General features: G+C 57.1%; 1 protein-coding gene across 1 annotated transcript in view; it reads left to right on the top strand.

The window, feature by feature from the left end:
• Window positions 1–20,531, top strand: part of SLC6A3 (solute carrier family 6 member 3) — a 34,605-nt gene extending 14,074 nt beyond the window's left edge. Inside the window, exons 6-14 of the mRNA XM_061187633.1 lie at window positions 3,053–3,156; window positions 4,612–4,736; window positions 8,355–8,467; window positions 9,624–9,752; window positions 10,392–10,491; window positions 12,952–13,052; window positions 14,213–14,380; window positions 15,145–15,216; window positions 20,508–20,531. Of these exons, the coding sequence (XP_061043616.1) occupies window positions 3,053–3,156; window positions 4,612–4,736; window positions 8,355–8,467; window positions 9,624–9,752; window positions 10,392–10,491; window positions 12,952–13,052; window positions 14,213–14,380; window positions 15,145–15,216; window positions 20,508–20,531 (936 nt within the window). The remainder of the gene's footprint in view (window positions 1–3,052; window positions 3,157–4,611; window positions 4,737–8,354; window positions 8,468–9,623; window positions 9,753–10,391; window positions 10,492–12,951; window positions 13,053–14,212; window positions 14,381–15,144; window positions 15,217–20,507) is intronic.
• The last annotated feature ends 1,225 nt before the right edge of the window (window positions 20,532–21,756 follow it).

Raw genomic sequence — 21,756 nt, 5'->3', positions numbered from 1 at the left:
GAGAAGACAACCTCGTGAAGAGAAGAGGCTCGGCCGGCAATGGCGGGGCGGCGGGGGGTGGAGAGAGAGAGAGCCAGCAGCATCGCAGGGACACAGGCCCAGAAGCAGGGTGGCCATGGGCGGGAGGCAGGGGTCACTGGAAAATCAGGTGGACTAGACTGGGGCAGAGGGAGGGGCCCCAGGGAGGCTGAGTTACCGGGGGCAGCAGGAGGGGGAGGGCGGTCTCGGCTGAGGTGTGGGGCCGGGGCCTGACGCTTCCAGGTCGTGAGAGAGTCGGCTGTGGGGCTCATCGGGCTGGAGGAGGTACCCTCGGGGCAGCAGTGGGGAGGAAGGGCGAGAAGGGGAGGCAGACGTGGCTCCGACCCCAGGAGCCCTGGGAATGGGGTGAGCTGGCAGGGCGGAGGTCGGGCGATGAGGAGCAGCGAGAGGAAAGCGCCACGGTCTCGGTCCCATAAGCGCACAGGCGAGGGCGGCCGCGAGCAGTGCCGGGCACCAGCTGGGCAGCCCACCCGAGGACCGAGGCTGTGAGGGCAGCACACGGGTCTCCACGGACGGCTAAAGGGAGAGTCCGTCCAGCAGCGGGTCCGGGGCCCCACAGCTGCGGAGCCGAGCCCGGGGAGCTGAGAGGTCAGCAGGGCATCCGTCCTCGGGAAAGCCCGCGGCAGCTGGGGGGTGCTGGCAGGAGGAGGTGGCCTTGGGCGTCCAAGGCCAGGTGGGCGTGATCTGGAAGTCAAAGAGAAGTGGGGCGTCAGGCAGGAAGGACGGACAGCATGAGAGTGTGCAAAACAGATGCCAGGGGTGCGAAGAAAGTGGAGAACAGTAGGAACCGGTGGTTGTCACAAGTGAGGTAGATTGGCAGATGGATGAGACAGATAATAGATTTCAGGTGGACGGATGATAGATCCTAGACAGGCGGTAGATGACGGATGGATGACAGACGGACAGGCGTAGGTGGTGCGCGACGGAGACACAACAGGACTGGACCTGACCTGAGTGTCCCTGCCTCTAACAGTCCCGTCAGCTAGGGAGGGAAGGAGCAGAGACCACAGACCAGGCCCACAAGCACTGGGCTCCTGGGAGACCGCGGTCCCCGAAGGGCAGGTCTATGCAGTCCCCAGCTCGGAGCGGGGGGCCGTTCCCGGTCCCTCCGCGGGGTTCTGGCTGACTTTGCACCACGTCCTTCAGGACAGAGCAGGGCCTGGGCCTCACCAGCTTGGCGGCCGTCCTGAGCTGTCCTCCCAGGGCTGCTCCGGGCCCAGGTGCTGCCCGTACGCCCTCTCCCAGGCTCAGGGCAGCCTCCCTCAGAGACCGAGCGGCCCTGGCACCCTTCCCCTGCGGCTTGGCAGTGGGGGGCCAGGTCCCACAGGCCCCGAGGGGCTGTGGTTGGGGACTGGCCCAGATCGGGGCGCAGGGCCCCAGCACCGTCCCAGGCTCGTCCCTGACCACGCCCTGGGGGTTCAGCCATGGTGGCTCAGTCCAGAGGGGCCGCAGGGAGAGGCCTGGCCAGGTCCTCACTGGTCCAGGCCGGGTGGGAGCGGAGGTTCCACTGAGGGGCCTGCCCAGCAAGCGGATGGGGCGGAAGTAACTGTCGGCTCCGTCCCTTCTTGTGCCCCTGGCACCGGGGACCCTGCGCTGCTCTGACGTGCAGGCTGCCCTGCATCCTGGGGGCCACTTCTAGATCCCCATGGGGATGAAGGGGACTGCCTTTGGGGTCGGCGTCACTGTCCTCAGTGGCATCCAGAGGCCCAGCCCTTTCAGGCCGTCCAGACTCTCAGTCGTTCATCTGCAGCTCTCGTGGAGCTTCTCCATCGGGCAGGCGGGGTCTGGGCTGGGACAGACAGAGTGCTGTCCGGGAGGGCTCCATTCCAGCAGGAGAGAGGAGGCCGGGAAGTAAAGGAAGGGCAAGTCCAGGTCAGTTCTGAGAGGCTGCCCAGGCGGGTCCCAGGGTGGACCGTGGCCTGGGTTTGGAGCTGGGTCCTAGGAGCGGCAGTGAGCAAAGGCCTGGACAGATGGCCGGGAGGCGTATCCTGATGGGTGAGCTGCACGTGCAAAGGCTCTGGGGTGGCCACTGACCCTGTGAGGACCTGGGGTTAAGAGGAGATAGGAACCCCCGGCGACACCGGCTCCTGTCTGCAGCTACCTGCCCAGACGGGCTGGCTGATGACCAGCACGAGGGGGCCCCTTGGCCCCCTGCCCACCCAGCCACTCTAGGCCTTGAGCTGGGAAACATGCTGTCCCCAGCTGGGGAGCTCTGGAGTCACTGCCTGAGGACCCCGGCCCACAGGCCTGCACCACGGGCTGTGGGGTGGGGACAGCCCCCAGGACCCGCCAGCCCAACAGGTCTGGCCAGTCCTCCAGGGTGGGTTTCCACTCTCCTCCTCATCCCTGCCCCAGGCTGTGCAAGGCCAAGGGGGGCCCACATCACCATCACCAGGTGGTCTCCACATCACCCTGACCCAAGAGGGTCGTGTCTGACTTTTAAAATACCTCCTTGGTCCAGTATCGACTGCAGGCCTTCACTTGTCATGTGTGTCAGCGCCCGGATGTCACCTGTGCCACCCCCAGCAAGCACACAGTGTCAGAGCCACGGTCGGCTCCACAGGCCTTTCTGCACGTCCCGCCGCGTGCTCACCCTGCACTCCCCGTGTGCTTCCACGGGAAGGACAGAAAGCGGGTGTTGGCGGGCACGTGTCTGATTGAGGCACGCACATCACACAGCATTTTCATAAATTAGTGCTGTTACCAGGGTCACGGGCCAGACCAACCCTCGCCAGCTGGCGTGATGGGAAACCGCAGGTCCTGCAACAAGACGCAGCCCCCTGTGTATCAGGCCCTCTCAGGCCAGCAACATGGGAAAGGTTCATTCCCTGAGATGACACTTGCTTGCTGACAATGATGTCGAGTTTAAGTTCGACCCTGTTCCTTGGAGCCCCTGGCAGCGACGGTGCGGCCGTCTGTGGGACCACCCCAGGGCCGCTCCCTGTCCTTGGGCTGGCTGGGCCCCCGCAGGGACCTCTCACCGCCGCTCTGTCTGTCTCTCTGCTCCGCGCAGGTCTGGATAGACGCCGCCATCCAGATTTGCTTCTCGCTGGGAGTGGGGCTTGGCGTGCTCATCGCCTTCTCCAGTTACAATAAATTCACCAACAACTGCTACAGGTGAGTCCTGGGCTCCCGCAAGAGGGTCTGCAGAGTCAAGTGGGGACACAGCTGATATGGGGGGGCATCGCTGACTTTAGGAAATAATGTGTCCCTGGATGAAGGGAGGGGAAAATGAGCTGTGCTTGCAACTCTAAGCCAAATGGCTTTTAAAGTGGAAATTAAACAGGGAAGCTCTAGGCACAATGTTGATTGTGGCTTTAAGGGAGCATTGAAGCGGTGAAGATGCTGATCACCTCCCTGGGAGGAGGCATCCCGGACCCCCCCCCAACCCAGGCCCCTTCCTCTGCCCCCCTCCTCCATCCCCTGCCCCACCCAGCCGGCCTCATCCTCCCAGCACTCAGGGTCCGTCTCCTCCCCCACGTGCCCCACGAGGAAGGGCCTGCGTGTGTCCCCACCTGGCCTGCACCTAGGGATCCTGGGCCCCAGGGGCATCCCAGACTCTGTGCAGAGGCCGCCGGGGACCCGGCAGCAGGACAAGCAGGAAAGTGGCTGCACTGTGCACCCAGAGCTGTGGTGGCATCTCAGCTGGGGCCGCCCAGCCCGGATGACCTGAGTGACCTGCAGCCACTTGCTGGCCCTGAAATCCTTCTGAAAACAGAGAAAGAATTTCATCCAGGACTGCTTTCTTTGACCTTCATGAGCCTGTATTTATTCTCTTTCATATCATGAGGATAAAAATGCGGTAAAAATACAAAGGCGGTGTGCACAGCAAAATGGCCAAACTGACTGCTACCCAGAGGGCCACACAAAGGTGGAGTCTGGATGGCAGGGCCAGACAGCCCCTGCCTGAGCCTACCCTGTGCCCACCTGAGTCTGAGCACGCTGCAAACGTCCTTCCACTCGGGCACCAGGAGGGCTGACCCCGCACCCCCTCCTCCCCTGCTCTCTGAATTCTCAGCCGTCAGAGGGGGGGTCCACAGGCCGGCAGGAGCGAATGGGAAACACAGCATGTGGGGCCCACCAGACCCGCCCCGTCAGAACCTTCATCTTAGCAAGCTCCCAGGAGACATCTCAAAGCCCCGCCTGGCAGCCCCTGTCGAGCAGGGGTAGGGACCCTTGTGGTCGTCTGTGCTGCCCACCTGAAGCCCCAGCTTTGCTGGTGGGACTGTCTTGCCTTCAGCACTGAGTCGGGAGTCCCAAGAGTCCCTTGGTCCCCAGGCAAACATGGACGGGCCGTAGGGCCTGGCCTAGCCAACGTCTGGCCAGAGCCCAAAGCCGCTCAGTGGGGGGTGTCCGGGTGGGAGGTCCTGTCACCGTCACCATCACCGGGTGCCAGCCTCCCTCCCGCAGGGCAGCGCTGGGCAGCCTCTGGGGCTGCAGGAGGGGCAGGCCTGCTCGACTCGGGAAGCGCCCCCGGAGCTGCCTGCCCCAGACGCAGTAAATTACGAATAATGACTGGAAATTGCAGCGGCTCCAGGCCGGGTGCTGAGACAGCGCGTCTTGTTCCTGCAGAGACGCGATCATCACCACCTCCGTCAACTCACTGACGAGCTTCTCCTCCGGCTTCGTGGTCTTCTCCTTCCTGGGGTACATGGCCCAGAAGCACAGTGTACCCATCGGGGACGTGGCCAAGGACGGTGAGCGCCCCCCACCCCGCCCCCCACCCCGCCCGCCCCCGAGGTTCAGGCTGCCCAGTTCTCGACGAGCGTCTTCCCTGCAAACCTAGAGGGGAATGCATAGGCCTCCAGAGCCCTTCCCAAGAGCTGCTGACGCACTGAGAACAGGATCCTGGGTGCAGCGCACCCACCGCCTCCCCGCGCCCCCCGCCCCTGCCCCCTCGGACCACGGTGCTGCACGCAGAGGCTGCCGCATGTTTGCCCCGTGTCGCAGTGCTCCTTGCAGAGGCCACTCGGCTGCAGGACGAGGGTCTGGTTCCCCTCGCTGGGCGGCCCCCGCCGTTGTTTACACCTGGCCAGGGACGTGAAGTTCAGGGCTCCGAGTTGTACCAAGCGGCACGGACCTCGGTGTGGTCAGCCAGAAGGAAGCTGGGCTGGTTTGGACATAGCAGTTAATCTGTTCCAAAGCTTTTCCTCCAAATACCCAGTGGCCATGGCACGTGTAGATGGGATTTGGATAATAGCCGAGAATCCCCTGAAGTGTCTGGACACGGTGACAACAGAGACCCATGTTCCCAACCTGCTCACCATGCCGACACGGACACGGAGTGTCTGCAAACTAGGAAGTTAGCTGAGGGGGAGTGGGCGGGGGAGGGCATGGGCCCAGGTGACACAGGGACCAAGCTGGGCGCCGCAGGAGAGAGCCCCCGGGGTGCTGGGCAGAAAGTCACGGCTTAGGCAGCCTGAAGCTAGGTCAGTCCAGGACCCCAAGGCCTCCCGCGACGGCTGCCACCCTCACCGGCCTGCAGGATCGTTCTGTGCGTGAGCCAGGAGGAGCCTGCCCCGCGATCGTCCCGCTCAGGGCTGGGCCCCTCCCTTCCCCTGGGAAGCCCCTCTTCTCCCGGGGGCTGGGGGACTGATCTCCTCCTGGGTCTTCTCACTCTTGAGCGCGAGGGTGGCCTTCAGGGAGGGGCTGAGGGGAACAGAGGGCCAACCCCACCTGCGCCCTGAGCTCTCAGCGGGTTGGCCCCCTCAGCCCATCCAGTTCTTGAGAAGTTGAGTGTTGGGAGCCGCACTTTTTTTTTTTTTGAATTTTTGAATTTTATTTTATTTATTTTTTTATACAGCAGGTTCTTATTAGTCATCAATTTTATGCACATCAGTGTATACATGTCGATCCCAATCGCCCAATTCATCCCACCACCACCACCACCCACCTCCGCTTTCCCCCCTTGGTGTCATACGTTTGTTCCCTACATCTGTGTCTCAATTTCTGCCCTGCAAACCGGTTCATCGGTACCATTTTTCTAGATTCCGCATATATGCGTTAACATACGATATTTGTTTTTCTCTTTCTGACTTACTTCACTCTGTATGACGGTCTCTAGGTCCATCCACGTCTCTACAAATGACCCAATTTCGTTCCTTTTTATGGCTGAGTAATATTCCATTGTATATATGTACCACATCTTCTTTATCCATTCGTCTGTCGATGGGCATTTAGGTTGCTTCCATGACCTGGCTATTGTAAATAGTGCTGCAATGAACATTGGGGTGCATGTGTCTTTTTGAATTATGGTTTTCTCTGGGTATATGCCCAGTAGTGGGATTGCTGGATCATATGGTAGTTCTATTTTTAGTTTTTTAAGGAACCTCCATACTGTTCTCCATAGTGGCTGTATCAATTTACATTCCCACCAACAGTGAAAGAGGGTTCCCTTTTCTCCACAACCTCTCCAGCATTTGTTGTTTGTAGATTTTCTGACGATGCCCATTCTAACTGGTATGAGGTGATACCTCATTGTAGTTTTGATTTGCATTTCTCTAATAATTAGTGATGTTGAGCAGCTTTTCATGTGCCTCTTGGCCATCTGTATGTCTTCTTTGAAGAAATGTCTATTTAGGTCTTCTGCCCATTTTTGGATTGGGTTGTTTGTTTTTTTTAATATTGAGCTGCGTGAGCTGTTTATACATTTTGGAGATTAATCCTTTGTCCGTTGCTTCATTTGCAAATATTTTCTCCCATTCTGAGGGTTGTCTTTTCGTCTTGTTTATGGTTTCCTTTGCTGTGCAAAAGCTTTGAAGTTTCATTAGGTCCCATTTGGAGCTGCACTTTGAAAGCAGGAAACAGAGGTTTGGAGACGGGATGGACAGACCCCTCCAAGACTGCGGTGGGAAAGCTGGGGGCTGGGATGAAATCTCAGCAAGTGTTTCCAAATCCATACTCTTTCCTGTAGAAAAAAAAAAAAAAAAAATCCAATATAGGCAGGAGGAAGGGAACATAATGCAAATAAATACAGAGCAGTGAAATTTACTCACTGTTGCATTTATGCATTTTCACCGCTCTTTTGCCCTTTATTATGATAAATAGCAATAGTTTGCAAGAACCTCCATTAACCCCTGAAAGTAAGCTGAATGTATTCTATGCATTTCCATGACAAGCAAAGTAAATGTCATTTATAGCTCTAATTCTCAAGAAAACAGGGTGAAATGTTAACCCAGGAACAGAAATGAAAGGTGAGGATATTGGCCTTACGTTCAGCCAAGCAGATGGTTATCTTCCTGGGCTTGTGGCATTTAGACTTTAGAGCTTTTCAAACGAGCCACCCCTTCGGTCCACACTGGAAACCCTGCTCCTTCCAGGGGTTGGGGATCGCAGAGCACAGGCCTGACACCAGGGCTCCTAAGAGACCTTGGAAGATGGACCCTGGCTCTGGCCTTTGTTTGATTCTCTAGAAGGATCAGTAAGTGCCCTGTTCCTAACAGCTGGCACCCGACACAGGCCTTGCTGAGGACGAGGGAACCGGAGAAGTTATGTCACACCTCTGTGATCAAGTACTCGGGAGACCGTGCCAGTGAGCTACAGGGCACATCTTTTTAAGTTAACCATGAAAATGATCAACTAGCGGTTTCCTGTGGGCATCTTTTTTACTTTGGGATCATTTGCAGCCAAAGTGCCTGAGTCTTGGTTGAGTCCTGAGCCGCTCCATCCCCACCTCCACCCAGATCCCACCTGCTGGGGGTAAGGGAGCACGTGTGGTTCCCGCATGTGCCCATCCTGACCCAGCAGTCCCACTCCCAGGAGTGCGTCAAAGGGTCAGAGGAGGCTCATACGTGAGCAGAAACACACTGCCTTGCCAGGAGTGTATGGAGAAGCGCTCCCTACACTGTGGTGTCTCTGTAACAGCACGTGGTTTTTAAAGGCGATACTTAGAGTAATATGTTGGCACAGAAAAATATCCACAGGGGCTACATGAACCACAGCACGCCCAAGTGTGTGCGCATGTGTCCACGACAGGCACAAAAAACCAACCAGGAGGCGCCCCAAGTGTTTGGAGGGATGAAGGGTAGGACCCCGGGAAGCCGCTCCCGCCCTCTTCCCGTTGGCTGTGCCCCCTCCTCTCCCAGGGCCCGCGCAGCCCCGGGACACGGCTGGGGGCTGGAGGGGACACAACAGAGGCCCTCCCTCCCATGGATCCGGTTTCCATTCTCCAGAGTCCTGGGCCCTGAATTCCAGGAGGGAGGACTTTCCAAGGAGAGCGGAAAGAAGGCAATGGGCAGGGTTTTGCGCCCTCTTGTGGTCTCCGGGTGGGGGCAGGACTGGGGGTGACGGGAAGCAACGGCGGGGTCTGCTTTCAGGGCCGGGGCTGATCTTCGTCATCTACCCCGAGGCGCTTGCCACGCTCCCGCTGTCCTCCGTCTGGGCCGTCGTTTTCTTTGTCATGCTGCTCACCCTGGGAATCGACAGCGCCGTGAGTGACCTCGGCGCTCCGCGTGCCGTGGGCCCACCAGTGACAGCCAGCCCTCACAGGGCCAGGCCGGGCCCGGATGCCCTTGCGGGTCTCCCAAACCCCTGGGCCTGCACAGAGCCCCTGCGTGGGAGGCAGGGTCCCACAGTAACTGGCAAGGAGGCTTCGGACCAACTCTCCCCTCTTCTTTCCCTGGGGGGGAGGGGGCACAGCAAGCCCCCTGCGAGTCCTAAACACACAGGCACAGGGCCGGCGGCAGCAGGGCAGTGCAGGAAAACAAGGCAACGGGGTGACGGGACACACAGGGCCCAGGAAGCCTGACTCACGCTTTCCCTGCCCCTCAGCCGCCAGGAGGAAGGGTGCCCTTGCGGGGTGGGAGGCGGAGGCTCCAGCCTGGCCCTCTGAGCATCCTGTGGCGGCCCTGCGTGCGTGTGGGCGCTGGCTCGGCAGACGGACTCCCTCAGGCTCTTCCTGCACGTGGCCTGCTGGGGACCGACAGCCGAGACCTCAGGCCCCGTGTTCATCCGAGCTTCCTGGAAAGTGCAGAGGACCACGGATCCCCACCACGTGACTGCTGGTCACGCACTGTAGCCCTCCACCTCCGCCTCGCCATCAGCCTTGTCACCTGCCCACTGGGTGGGCACAGCCCTTGGCGGTGACTCCCATAAACAGCACTTCCTGGACGAGGTGGTCCCAGCAGGGCAGAGAGGCTCCCCAGCTGGCCGGGCTTCGTGGGCGACACCCCATCACGACAGTACTGAGAGTCAGGAGGGCTTAATCAGTGAGGACATGGCCAGTGGCCAGGCCAGGTCCTCCCTGGGAGCAAAACGAAGCTATGCTTGTGGGACAGACACTTGCTTAGAAAAGCCCAGCAGAGCTGAGCCTTTGTGGCGATGCAGGGGACGGTATTACGTGGGCCACGTAGCACTCCACCCCCCTCTGGCAACTCCTCACCAGAGGGCAGGGCATCCACCCCAGGTCCTCCCTCTCCAGTGGCCGTGTCACGAGAGCAGCCCTTGCCGAGGGTGCATTCCGCACCCCGGACACCGTGCAGCTCCTGATGCTGCGCGCGTCCGCTGAGTTACCCGTATAGGGGCCTAGGCGGGGTGCAGAGCGCCGGCCCCGCCCCCAGCGCTCCTCTGCCCTGTGTCGGCTGCAGATGGGCGGGATGGAGTCGGTGATCACCGGGCTCATCGATGAGTTCCAGCTGCTGCACAGGCACCGGGAGCTCTTCACCCTCCTCATCGTCCTGGCAACCTTCCTTCTCTCCCTCTTCTGCGTCACCAACGTACGTACCTGCGTACCTGCGCTCGCCCGCCCGACGATGTCTCATTAGCATTTGGTGTTGGGCAGCAATGGTTAGTGCTGTCAGACCAGACAGAACCACAGCATTTCCAAGGGCTGCACCCCTCCAAACAACCCATGGCCTGTAATACACGGGTGGCTGTGGTCACACTCGGGGTGGCCTTGAACACATGCGGGGAGCCACGGTCACTCAGAGTCGCCATGGTCTCACGCGGTCCCTGGGTGCCTGAGCACTTGGTCCGGAGTGTTTCAGAACCCGGGCAGCTCCCTAGGACGAGCCCTTGGATTTGTGGGGCAGGAGGGTCAGGGGAGGCCGGTCGGGGGGATGCAGGACCCAGGTCCTCCCCCTCACCGAGGCCCTGCCAACTTTGACATTTGCTTGCTTTCATCCCTAATTGTTGGGGAGGAGAGGAGTTTTTCTTTTTTGTAATAGGTGGGTCCCTAAGTAGCTGCTTGTGGACTGAATTTTAGTGATTCAAATAACACTCTCTAGGGAGTAAAATAGAAGTTGTCTGTCAACTGAAACTGCAGGCCAGGTTTATGTTTCGGAAAGAGCACGTTCGTGGGCGAGGCGTGCCACACCGGGCACCCCGAGTTCAGCAGGCGCTCCCCTCTCTCCTAGGGTGGCATCTACGTCTTCACGCTGCTGGACCACTTTGCGGCGGGCACGTCCATCCTCTTCGGGGTGCTCATGGAGGTCATCGGGGTGGCCTGGTTCTACGGTAAGGACGGAGCTTTCCTCGGGGGGCTGGTGTGCTTCAACCGCAAAGACCCAGCCACTGTGCCGTCATCGCGACCGGCCGGGCCGGCGTCCTTGGGCTTTGTCGCTGTGCTGCTTCCTTTTTGGCAAAGCTGCCCTGCACTGTGGTCACCACACATCCCAGAGGAGGCTTGGCAGCCAGCTGTCCAATGGATCAGTGAAGACAGCCTGGACGGCAGCCCGAAGTCCTCACTGCGGTCAGAGCACCCGGTGTGGCCACATAATCATGCTGCTGGTTCTTGAGGAGGAAGGATTTGCGAGGGCGCTGGGACACTGGCTGGTGCTGGAGGCGAGGTCTCCGCATTTGCAGAGCGCAGTCGACCAGGACCGAGGTGGCAGGGGAACAGGCTGAGTGGGCTTCTCTCTGGGGACGTGCCACTAAGGCCCTCAGCTGATGGGGGGATGACGGTGGTGTTCGGAGAGCCGCTGCTCAGCGTCAGGCCAGAACTCCTGACCCTGCACGGACAGCACCACCCGGACCCCAGACCACCCCCCACCCCGGTCCAGCGCTCATTCACGCCTTAGGACTGGGAGCCCCTCGAGGTCAGGGACCTGCTGGTCAGCAGGCAGCCCCTGGAAGAGGCGCGGCCCAGCCTGCAGCCGTGCGCCCCGGCCCCTCCTGGGGTGTCCCCCATGTTTCCCGGGATGTCCTGCTGTAGGTTTGACAACTGCAGAAGCTGTGCGCTTTCCAGCCTGCTGCCCGGGCCCACCTTGCTTTCTCTCCGCTTCTTCCCTGTGCCCTGGGGCCGTGGTGCCGCTCAGCCCTCCCGGCCAGGTGTCTCTGGGGGAGTTTGCGGTGAAAGCTCGAGATGCCGGGCGCGCTTCCCTGCGCGTGCGTGTGCTTCCGCCCGAAGCCGCGGGCCTGTGCTGCGCGTGTGCTTCCGCCCGAAGCCGCGGGCCTGTGCTGCCCAAGAACCACAGCTTCGCAGCAGCCCTGGCGCCACAGGAGGGCTCATGGTCTCTGCCTCGGCCCTGGAATTATAACCCGAAAAGCACTCTAGCTTTGAGAGGCTTAACCTGGCAACTAGTTCACGTTCCAAGAACACTCTTCCAATTATACTTACTTTTCTACAGAAAAGGGAAATATCAAGCTCTCTGTGCTTTCATGGGCACCTGGAATCAATACTTGCCTATAGCTTTAAATGATAATCTCCCCACCCCAAAATAAAACCTCAGAGAAAGAGAGAAAGTGCTTCAAACGTGTCCCACAGCCATGAACGTGGGGCTGGTGGAGACGGGAGGGAGGCAGGCCCTGCAGCGAGCGTGTGCTACCCAAGGCCTCCGAAGACAGAGGTCACGCCGTTTCTCCGGACGGCAATTCGCACCCAGAATGCGCCCACCTCTCAGTGCCCCCAGGTCCCTGTGGTCTCAGAGAGGAGGACCCGGTGCAGGAGGGGCTGGCCTGCCCTGGACCTGCTTCAGGGGCCGAGGGGCCTGGTGGACACACCCATCTTTGCTGGCCTTTGGGTTCAGCCTCCTCCACCCCACTTCTGCAGAGTCTGAGTCCGGGATCTGACGATGGGGCTGGAGTGTGAAGAGGGGATTCTGCATGGAGGTGTGGCTCTGCTGTGTCCCCACATGTGACACAAGACTCGGCCAACCAGCTGCTGTCACATGACCAGAGGCCAGGCCAGGCTCAGGGCAAGAGAAATCACTGTAAGATCTGGAGAAAGCTGCAGCACATGGAGCTTCTAGAAGTAGCTTTCCTTACAAAAGAATGACCATTTACATAAACGGAATGTCATTCAGCCTTAAAAAGGATGTTCTGACGCGTGCTACAACATGGATGAACCTTGAGGGCATTATGCTCAGTGACATAAGCCAGTCACAGAAGGACAGATCCTGTAGGATTCCCATGAGGTCCTTGGAAGAGTCAGGTTCACATAGAAAGTAGGATTGGGGGGGGGGGTGGCATGGGCTGGGTGAGGGGATGGGGAGTGAGCATTTAATGGGGACAGAATCCCAGTTGGGGAGGATGAGAAAGTTCTGGAGATGATGGTGGGGATGGTTGCACAACAATGTGAATGTATTTAATGCCACTGAGCTGTGCACTAAAAATGGTTAAAATGGTAAGTTTTATGTTATATGTATTTTACCATGATTTTTGTAAATGAAAAAAAAAGTGATTACAGAGGGGAAGCAGGGATGGCCGTGGGCCACGGGGAGGAGGACCTGAGATGGGAGGAGGGCGGAGGCCCCACGGGCCCCCTTGGGGTCATCGGTGATCCCAGTGTCGCCACGGGGACATGCATCGGGCCCAGGTCAGCAAGACCCCTGGGCGGCTGGGTGGGGCGGCCTGGGCACCAGCGTGCAGCCCGAGCTCCAGGTCTGCTGGGGGTGGCCCGGGGTTGGTGAGGGCCCGGCGGGGCCCGCGTCTCGGGCAGGTGCCGTGCTGACCGCCTGCTTGGCCACCTTCCCGCAGGCGTGTGGCAGTTCAGCGACGACATCAAACAGATGACCGGGCAGCGGCCCAGCCTCTACTGGCGGCTGTGCTGGAAGTTCATCAGCCCCTGCTTCCTCCTGGTGAGGCCCCTCCTTCCCCGCTCCCCTGCCACCGGGTCCAGCAGGGGCCACGCACGCCTGATGCTGGGGGAGGGGCTCGGTGCTGCCCGGGGACCAGGGTCTCCACGGGCGGGAGTCAGCAGGTCACCAAACTCAGGCAGGAGGGCAGGCTGGCCCCCCAAATCCTCTGGTCTCCTGAAGATCCCCCCCGACTGGAGCCACTGAGAAACCACTCACGGGAGGCAGGGCTCCCACCCGATTAAGGCCCGTGTGCATCCCGCTCGGCCCCTGTGCTTGGAGGGCGTCAGCTGACCTCTGCCTGGAGGCCCGAGAGAAGGATTAGAACCTGGGAAGACAGGTGCTCAGATGCGAGGCCGGATGGGAGCCGCTCAGGTTCTGTGACAGCGCGGCCCCCAGGGCTCCCCAGTAGCTGCTTGTCGTCCCGGCTAGGGGTCTGCAAGCTCGGGCCTGCGGCCAGGGCCACCCACCGCCTGTTGCGTTGGAGCATGGCCGTGCTGGTTCACCTACGCATCCACACCACAGCCTCAGAGCTGGGTGGCTGTGACCGAGCCCCAGTGGCTCACGAAGCTGGAACTGCCTGCCCTGTCTGGTGGCCCCAGGCTGCCGTTCAGCGGCTGTCCAGCTCTGAGTGCAGAGCCCAGGCCGACGAGCACCTCGTGACCTTGGCCCTCCTCCTGCCCAGCCAGCCCAGCGGCCCCCAGGGTGTCCACGGACTGGGCAGGGGCCTCGGGCAGCACCCCCTCCACCCCGAGGGCCAGTGAGAGAGGAGGCGGAGTGGGGGTGAGGCTCCCAGTTCAAGCCCCAAGCTCCCTGAGCTGCTCCAAACCTGCAGCGGCTGCTGGTCACCACCAGCGACCCAGCAGCCTGGGGCATGTGACCTCCAGACCAGCCAGGTGTCCTGCTTCTCCCCGTGTGGCAGCCTGAGAGGTTTACAAGGGACAGTGAGAGAATCCCCGCCCATCAGACTTAAGAATTGGAGGGATGTGCGCCCCCCAGGCACCCCTGCCCCGTCCTGCAGCAGCGCCAGTCTGCAGAGTGCACACAGACGCCCACTGCCCAGGTTCACGGCCTAGTCCCGTTGTGCGGGGGACCCTCCGCTGGAGCCACCCGCTTGGTAGCCCTGCCCCCGGCCGCCCCTGACCCCTGTCCCTCGGTTCCAGTTTGTGGTCGTGGTCAGCATCGCAACCTTCAGGCCCCCGCACTACGGAGCCTACATCTTCCCCGAGTGGGCCAACGCGCTGGGCTGGGCCATCGCTGCGTCCTCCATGTCCGTGGTGCCCATCTACGCTGCCTACAAGTTCTGCAGCCTGCCCGGCTCCTCGAGGGAGGTGTGTATCTGGACGGGTCTCCCTCACCTGCCCTTCCCCCCCCCGATTGTGAGGCCACCAACAAGGTCAGGCGGGTGTCCCTGTCCCAGGCCTGCTCCTGCCTGCTCATCTCTGCCCAGCAGGAGGGGCTGGAGGGGCCAGTGACCATGCCAGAGACACGTGGGCTGGTGTGGCGGGTGGGCTGTGCGTGTGTGTGTGTGTGTGTGTGTGTGCGCGCCTGTGTGTGCCTGTCTTGTGTGTGTGTCCTCACGTGGGCACATACACGTGCGTACTTGCCTGTGTGTCTCTGTGTGTGTGCACACATGGTCTACAGCGTGCAGTGCAGGTGGAAGGGCAGTGGTCTGAGGGTGGGGTGGAAGCAGGGGACCTGCCCTCTTCACCTGGGGCCAAGCAGGGCCAGGGGGATCCCCAGGCAGGCACCCTCGTGTGGGCTGGGGGTGGCTCTGGGCCTCACAGTTGGTCGGGCATGCTCCTGCGTCACCTATGAAGGAAGGGGTGGGTGAGCTGGGCACAGGGGTCCCTCCACCTCACATCTTGTTGCCGGGATTCCTGGAAGAGACAGAGGACACCTTTGCTCAGGGCCCACCGCGAGCTTGACGTGGAGACGAACCTCCTCCAGTAGCGGCTACTTCGAGCTGGGCTGGACTTTGCTCCAGGGTCTAAGGAGATCCAAGCCATCAGCTCCCACATCGACAGCAGTTGACCAGGGCCCGTTCATGCCGCTGAGGCTGGGCCGGCGCCCACAGTTGCTCCTTCTCTTCTAGAAACTGGCCTACGCCATCACGCCCGAGAAGGAGCACGAGCGGGTGGACAGAGGGGAGGTGCGCCAGTTCACAGTGAGTGCCACTCTCCCCACTGCCGGCCAGGGGCGGAGGTGACCTGGGTGGGTGCTCCCTGCTCCAACACCAGGGCGAGCTGCTTGGTCAGGATGCCAACGTCAGCTGTGAATGCTGCCCAGCCAAGTCCTTCCAGGACGTGGACACTCTGACTCAGAAGCTGTGTAAGGGGCATGATTTTAGGCAGGGGTGGGGTGGGGGCCTATTGGGACAGAGAACTTCCCCTTATGCAGTTTGAAGGGTCGCGACTTGGTGCAGGATACTCTGTTTGTGCTTTGCTTTCTGTCTCGTTCATTTCAGCTCTGTCATTATTTCTGCCTTCTACTTTCATTGGTCTACTCTGTCATACATTTACTAACTTCTTAATTTAGACCGTGGATCATTAATTTTCAACCTTTCTTCTTTTCTAACATAAGCATTCAAGGCTAAGAATTTCCCTCAAAATACCTTGTTGGCTGTGTTCCACAACTTTTTTTTTTCTTATAATTAGAAATTTTTGTTAACATCTTTATTGTAGTATAATTGCTTTACAATGTTGTGTTCGTTTCTGCTGTATAACAAAGTGAATCAGCTATATGTCACAACTTTTAACATAGCATTTTGTGTATCATTTAGTTCTAAGCATATTTTAATTTTCACTGTGACTTCTTCCACCCATGAATGCTTAGAAGTTTGCCTTTAAATTCCCAAATATATGGGGATGTTTCATTTATCTTTTTGTTATTGATTTCTAAATTAATTGCATTGTGTTCAGACACCTTTTTACTCATTCTTTGGAGTGTATTGATACTCCTTTATGACCAAGCACCTAATCAAATTTTATAAATGCTACGTGTATCTTTAGATGAGATGTATTCTCCAATTGTTGATATGCAGTTCTCCTTCTGTCCATTAGATTGGGCTTGTAACTGCGTTGTTCAAATCTTTTACAATTTTGCCCATTTTAGCTCTGTTTAACCATCAGTAATCAGTAGATATTTATGGGATATCTGACCTTGAAAGCGTATTTGTCCAATTTTCCCTTGTAGTTCTACTGGGCTTTGCTTTATCTATTCTGAGCCTGTTTTCTGGGACAGGTATGGGTTCAGAATGATCACATCTACTTGGCCGATCCTTGTTCCCTTGCTGTGTTTTTGCTCTTAAAGTCCTTCTTGTCTGAGGTGACTACAGCTGCACTAGGTTTCTTTTGAGTTTACCTGAAATGTCTTTTGTGATCTTTTAACTTCCAACTTTGCAGTCATCTTAACATTTAGGAGTCTTTTGCAAACCTCGAATACACTGGAATGCTTTAGTCTGGCAACTGGGCAGATTAATCCATTTATATTTGCTGTGATTATTGGTACAGTTGGGCTTGATTCTGCTATTTTTTAACTGTTCCATTTTTTAATGTTTATTTTTCCACCTTATTATTGCCTTTTATGATTGATTTTTTGGTCTTTTTTTTTCCTTGTTCCACTGTTTCCTCTCTGTTTGGAATTTATATACTTTATTCTATTCATTTTATAGTTGTTTTTGAAATTGTACCATGCATATTTCACTTTAAGTATAAAGTTAAACATTATCTGAACCCCCATCCTGAATACCACAAGGACTTAAATTTTCCTCCTACAGATTAATAAGCTATTATTGTCCAATATTCCATTTATGTCATTTTTAACCCACAAATTAGTCACTATTTTTATTGTTGTTATTTTGTCCAGAAACTTCCCTGGACAAGTGTGCATGTCCAGTGTTTATTTGTTCTACTTTTTGGCATACACCTTTCCTTTGAGGACCGTTTTCTTGCCTTTTGAAGAAGCATCCTTCAGACATTCCTTTAAGGGGGTGTCTTAATAAACTTCCTCACTGTTGCATGTCTGTGAATGCCTTTACTTTGCCCTTATTTATGACAGAGTTTCCGCAGGCACGTGGCTCTCGATCAAGTTATGGTCTTTCAGCATTTTGAAGATGTTGGTTCTCCACCTGCAGCCCTGCGGTCCTGCTGAGACATGTGGCCCCATGGGGCGGGGTCCCCGGACCCGTTCCAGCTTCCTTTGCATTGGGTGCTGCAGTTTCCCTGTGATGTGTCTGGGCATAGATTTCTTTTAGTTATATTATTGCAAAGCTATTCTAATTAGTTTTATTTACTTATTCCTCCTGGCATCTCTTGTGTGCCCAGGGTCTGTAAATTCAAGTTTTTTGTGAGTTCTGGGAATTTTGCAGCCCTACTGAAATCTTGCCCCTTGCCTCTCTGCTTCCGTCCTGGGCTCTGCCATATGAGGCTCCTCTGGGTCTCATACTCTTTCAGGTGTCTTTTTAGGTTTTGTGTCCGGGTGCACCATTGTACATTAGTCCACCCGTGGCTATTTTTCATTTATTTAACCACATTACAGAATAAACCCTTGTGAACAACCGTACAAAACTCCACCTTGATAGTAACTCACATCTACCTCTGTGTCTGCCACCCTCCTGCCCCTGAAGTCAACACCATCTCAATCTAGCTGAATATTTCCCATGCATTTTCTGCTGCACAGTTTTGTTGCATCTGTAGGTGCTGCTATATTCCTGAAAAGTAGACTGTTTGGTTTCAGTTGTTTTTAAACGTATTGAAAGGGCATCACGCTGACTCTTTGGGTTCATTTCTCCACTGTGCTCGGTTACAGCACCGTACTTCATGCTTCTCACACCCACAGTCCACTGAGCCTCTTGGAACTGTGGGTTTATCATTTTCAGTGTATTTGGAAATTTTGGGCTATCATTTCTTCCATTTTTTTCTGCCCCACCCCCTTCATGGGCTCCAGTTACACATATTTTAGGCCACGTTAATTCTCTTCCCTCTGTGTGTTTTATTTTGCGTGCTTTCTGTTGCTTTTGTTTAGTCCACTAATTTTTTTCCTCTGCAAAGTCTAATCTGCTAATGATCGCATCCAGCACACCTGTCATTTCACACATTGTAGTTTTCATCTCTAGAAGTCCACGCTGGGTCTTTTTATGTCCTTCATGCCTCTACTTACCTTTTTGGACATATGGACTGCAGTTATAATCACTGTGTAAGTCTCTCATCTGCCAGTGTCAACATCTGTGTCTGTTCCGGGTCAGTGTCAGTTGACTTTTCTCATAAGGGGTTGAATTTTTCTGCTGCTTCACACATCTGGTCATTTTTAATTGGATTCCGGATATTGTGAGTTTTACCTTGTTAGAGGCTGGGTATATTTGTGTTCCTTTACATATTCTTGAGCTTTGTTCTGGGTCGTCATTAAGTTACTTGGAGACAGTTTGATCTTTGGGGAACTTGGTTTTTAAGACCTGTTAGGTGGGACAAGGGCAGCATTTAGTGTGGGGCGGTTTCCAATGCTGGTGCAAGACCTGGGTGACACTCTACCCGGTGCCCCGAGATCCAGGAGATGCTCCAGCCTGGCTGCGGGGTGGGCACAGCTCCCGTCCTGTGAGTTTCAGAGACGTTTCCCGAATCCTGCCAGGAGGGTGTCTCCGGCCTCGAGTGCCCTGAATGCTCAGCTGAACCCTCGGGTCCCTGTGCACGTGCCCAGGGCTCCCAGTGCCGCACTCGCCCCTCTGCAGCTCCATCCTGTGAACTCCAGCCGCCTTGGGCTCCCCAGCGCTCACCCCACCTCATCAGGCCAGGGGTTCACTGCCCCACCTGGGCATCCCCTCCCCCGCTGAAGCCTAGAAAGCCCCTCGAGGACGCAATGGGGCAGTTGGACAGATCCCCCTGCTTGTCTCCCTCGGGGAATCCGTCCTTTGTCGTCTGGCCTCCTGTGTCTGAAAACCCATTATTATATATGTTTTGTTCATTTTAAGCTGTGTCAGATGGTAGAATGTATTCAGTCCCCATTACTCCATCTGGACCAGAAATATCTTTTTTTTCTTTTGGCTGAGCTGCGCATCTTGCGGGTTCTTAGTTCCCCGACCAGGCGGTGAAAGCGCCGAGTCCTAACCACTGGACCACCAGGGAATTCCCTGGACCAGAAATATCTTTGTCTGCAGCTGTGGCCGTTCACTTTGACGCTGCACATGGAAGTGCCACGTGTGCAGTTATGGAAAAGCGTCTCCATCACGTACCCCCTTCCTGTGTCCCCCTCACTGACAGTTACACTGTTCACTCTCTGGAAGCAGCAGTTGAACTGTGCAGAACTGTAAGTGGCATCTATCACTTTTTAAACCATTTCTTACACAGCTGCCCGGTAATCTGAGGACCACAACCGCTCTGGTCCGTGGGGATCTGAGCTGGAGTTTCTGGTTCTTGCCGACCCGCTCGGGGTGGCTGCTGCCTGTGCTTCTGCTTTCCTGCTTGCAGCTTCTGGCTTGATCTCCACCTGTGGGGGCTCTGAGGGGCCCCGTAAGCACACCTTCCTCTGAGAAGGTCACCTTCGGCTCATCTGTGGCCAGGACAGAGGGCCACTTCACCCCCGGGGTCGGGTCTCAGCTGGGGTCCCAGGTGTGGCCCCCTGGCCTCGGCACTGGTCTGAAGTCACCACGGAGCCACTGCTCCGGCCCCCGGGGCGTCCCTGGTCCAGCCCTGCCCTCTGGCTGCCCTCTGGCTGCTGTGTGGGTGTATCCTAAGCAGGTTCTCCCGATGGTGACGGAGGGCCCTGCGGTGGGGCCAGAGGCAGCATCTTCCTACCCCCGGTGTGGCTGTGTCAGAAACAAGCCCTGCCCGTCTTTGTCTGGAAATGTTTACAAAACACGGTTCTTGCCATTTAGTGTGATCGAATGGCTTGTTCTCAAAAATAGGCTGAACTAACAGCTGGGTAATAACAGGCGATGACATTTGTGGACAACTAAATAGGGCCCCTGTCCATCTCACCCTTCCCCGAGCGGTGAACGAGGCCTCATCCCACACCCGCAGGTCACACAAAGCAGACAGCACCACAGGGTGCAGGGTTCCACTGGGTCGGGATCAGAGGCCCCAGGAGAGAGGCCACAGGGGGCCAGAGGCATCACAGGTCACATGCGAGCCAGTAGGCGAGCGCTCTGGACCAGCCCAGGCACGCTGGCATCCAGTGTCCGTCCATCAGCTGATGTCACACTGGCCTGGGATGGCAGAGGCTGCTGGTCCACGCTCTGGCCCCTTGAGGCCACTGTGCCCGCCGACATCTCTTTGTGAAGTGATGGCTTGTCTCCATAAATTAAAAAGGGCGTCAGGTCTGTGGTGCCCCAGGAGCAGTGCTGGTCCCCCAGCCGCCCGCTCTGCTCAGGGATCTCCCAGCTACAAGCCGGGCCGCGGCGCAGGAGCTGCTTTTATCCAAGGAGCTCCTCACTTCACGTCTGAATAAGCCTTGTTTTCTTTCCAGCTCCGCCACTGGCTCGTGGTGTAGAGGGGAGCGGAGGCAGGAGGCCCGCAGGGCACCATCCACGGCAGGACAGAGGCAACGAAGAAGGAAAATCTGAGTTTTGCGAGAAAGGAGGGCCGCTCCCACTCCGTACCTTCTGCTTCGCTGGACACTCTCAAGTCCTTCCCTCTGACTGGTCACACCCTCTGTGCCACAGGGAGATGACCCTGTGTCCGCCGTGTCGCGGTGTAACTTACCTAGTCTGTGCCCATCCTGCAGGTAGAAACGTCTGAGTCGTGTTCTGTGCGTTAGAGCTGCTCCCTTCACCCTGTGCCCACCCCGGGACCCCCTGGAGCCCACAGCTTGCTGTCATCTATGTGTGGAGGAGAAATACGATAATTATAGATTACGGATTCTCTGCTGAGAATCCCAGCGCTCACAATAGCTTCTTGGATCCTTTGTTTTGCTCGTATTAAAAAAGCCAAGTGTCATATTTTGCCTAATTGTGCAGAGGTGAAATGGCGGAAGCCATACAAAAGGTGACAAAGTGGGACCACGTGTCCCCACGTCACACAGGTCTGCTCAGAGCCCACGGAGGGCCGGGGCCCGGGTGTGAGATGGGGGTGCTGTTTATTTCCTTGTAGCTACAAGAAAACTCCATAAAATCCATGTGGGCTGCCACCACTGCTGCCCGACGTGGACCCCCAGCCACGAGCAGTGAGTGCGTCCCCCGTGGTGTCCCCGGCCATGCAGAGCCCCCGAGGTGGCAGCCTGGAGCCCCGCAGTCTTGGGAGGGAGACCCCGCCGGAATTTTCTCTGAGGCACGTGTCACGTCAGGAACAGCACTTGTTTCCTTAGGGAACGGCTTTTAGAATCGTATTGACACGGGAATCAAAGCCAGTTCTCAGAATGCAGGGCTGGTTTCTGAAATCTGTTTGCTGACGTTCCTGTGGTCCTTGGGGAGGATGTTGGACTCTCAGCTGAGAAATGCTCCCAGCACTGCCGTCCTGGAGGGAGCACGGCCGCAGTCCAAGGACGTGCTGCTGGGCCGCAGGAGAGGCACTGCCAGACAGGCCCACGGAGGCTTCTTGGCCATCCCTGCGAATGGACCTCGGCCCAGGCCTGTGGAACCGGCCGCTCAGGGGAAACCAGCTTGCGGACCGGAGCTCGAGAGGAATCGGGCCCACCCCGTCCTTCCCAGGAGTGTTGAGCACTCGTGTAGAAAACCCACGTTGTCCACGTCCATCTGTCTCACAGTGGCCTCTTGTGT

Source organism: Eubalaena glacialis, chromosome 4, assembly GCF_028564815.1.
Source record: "Eubalaena glacialis isolate mEubGla1 chromosome 4, mEubGla1.1.hap2.+ XY, whole genome shotgun sequence".
Taxonomy (NCBI): Eukaryota; Metazoa; Chordata; class Mammalia; order Artiodactyla; family Balaenidae; genus Eubalaena; species Eubalaena glacialis.
Note: the sequence above shows the minus strand (reverse complement) of the source record. Positions and strands in the feature narration are given on the sequence as shown.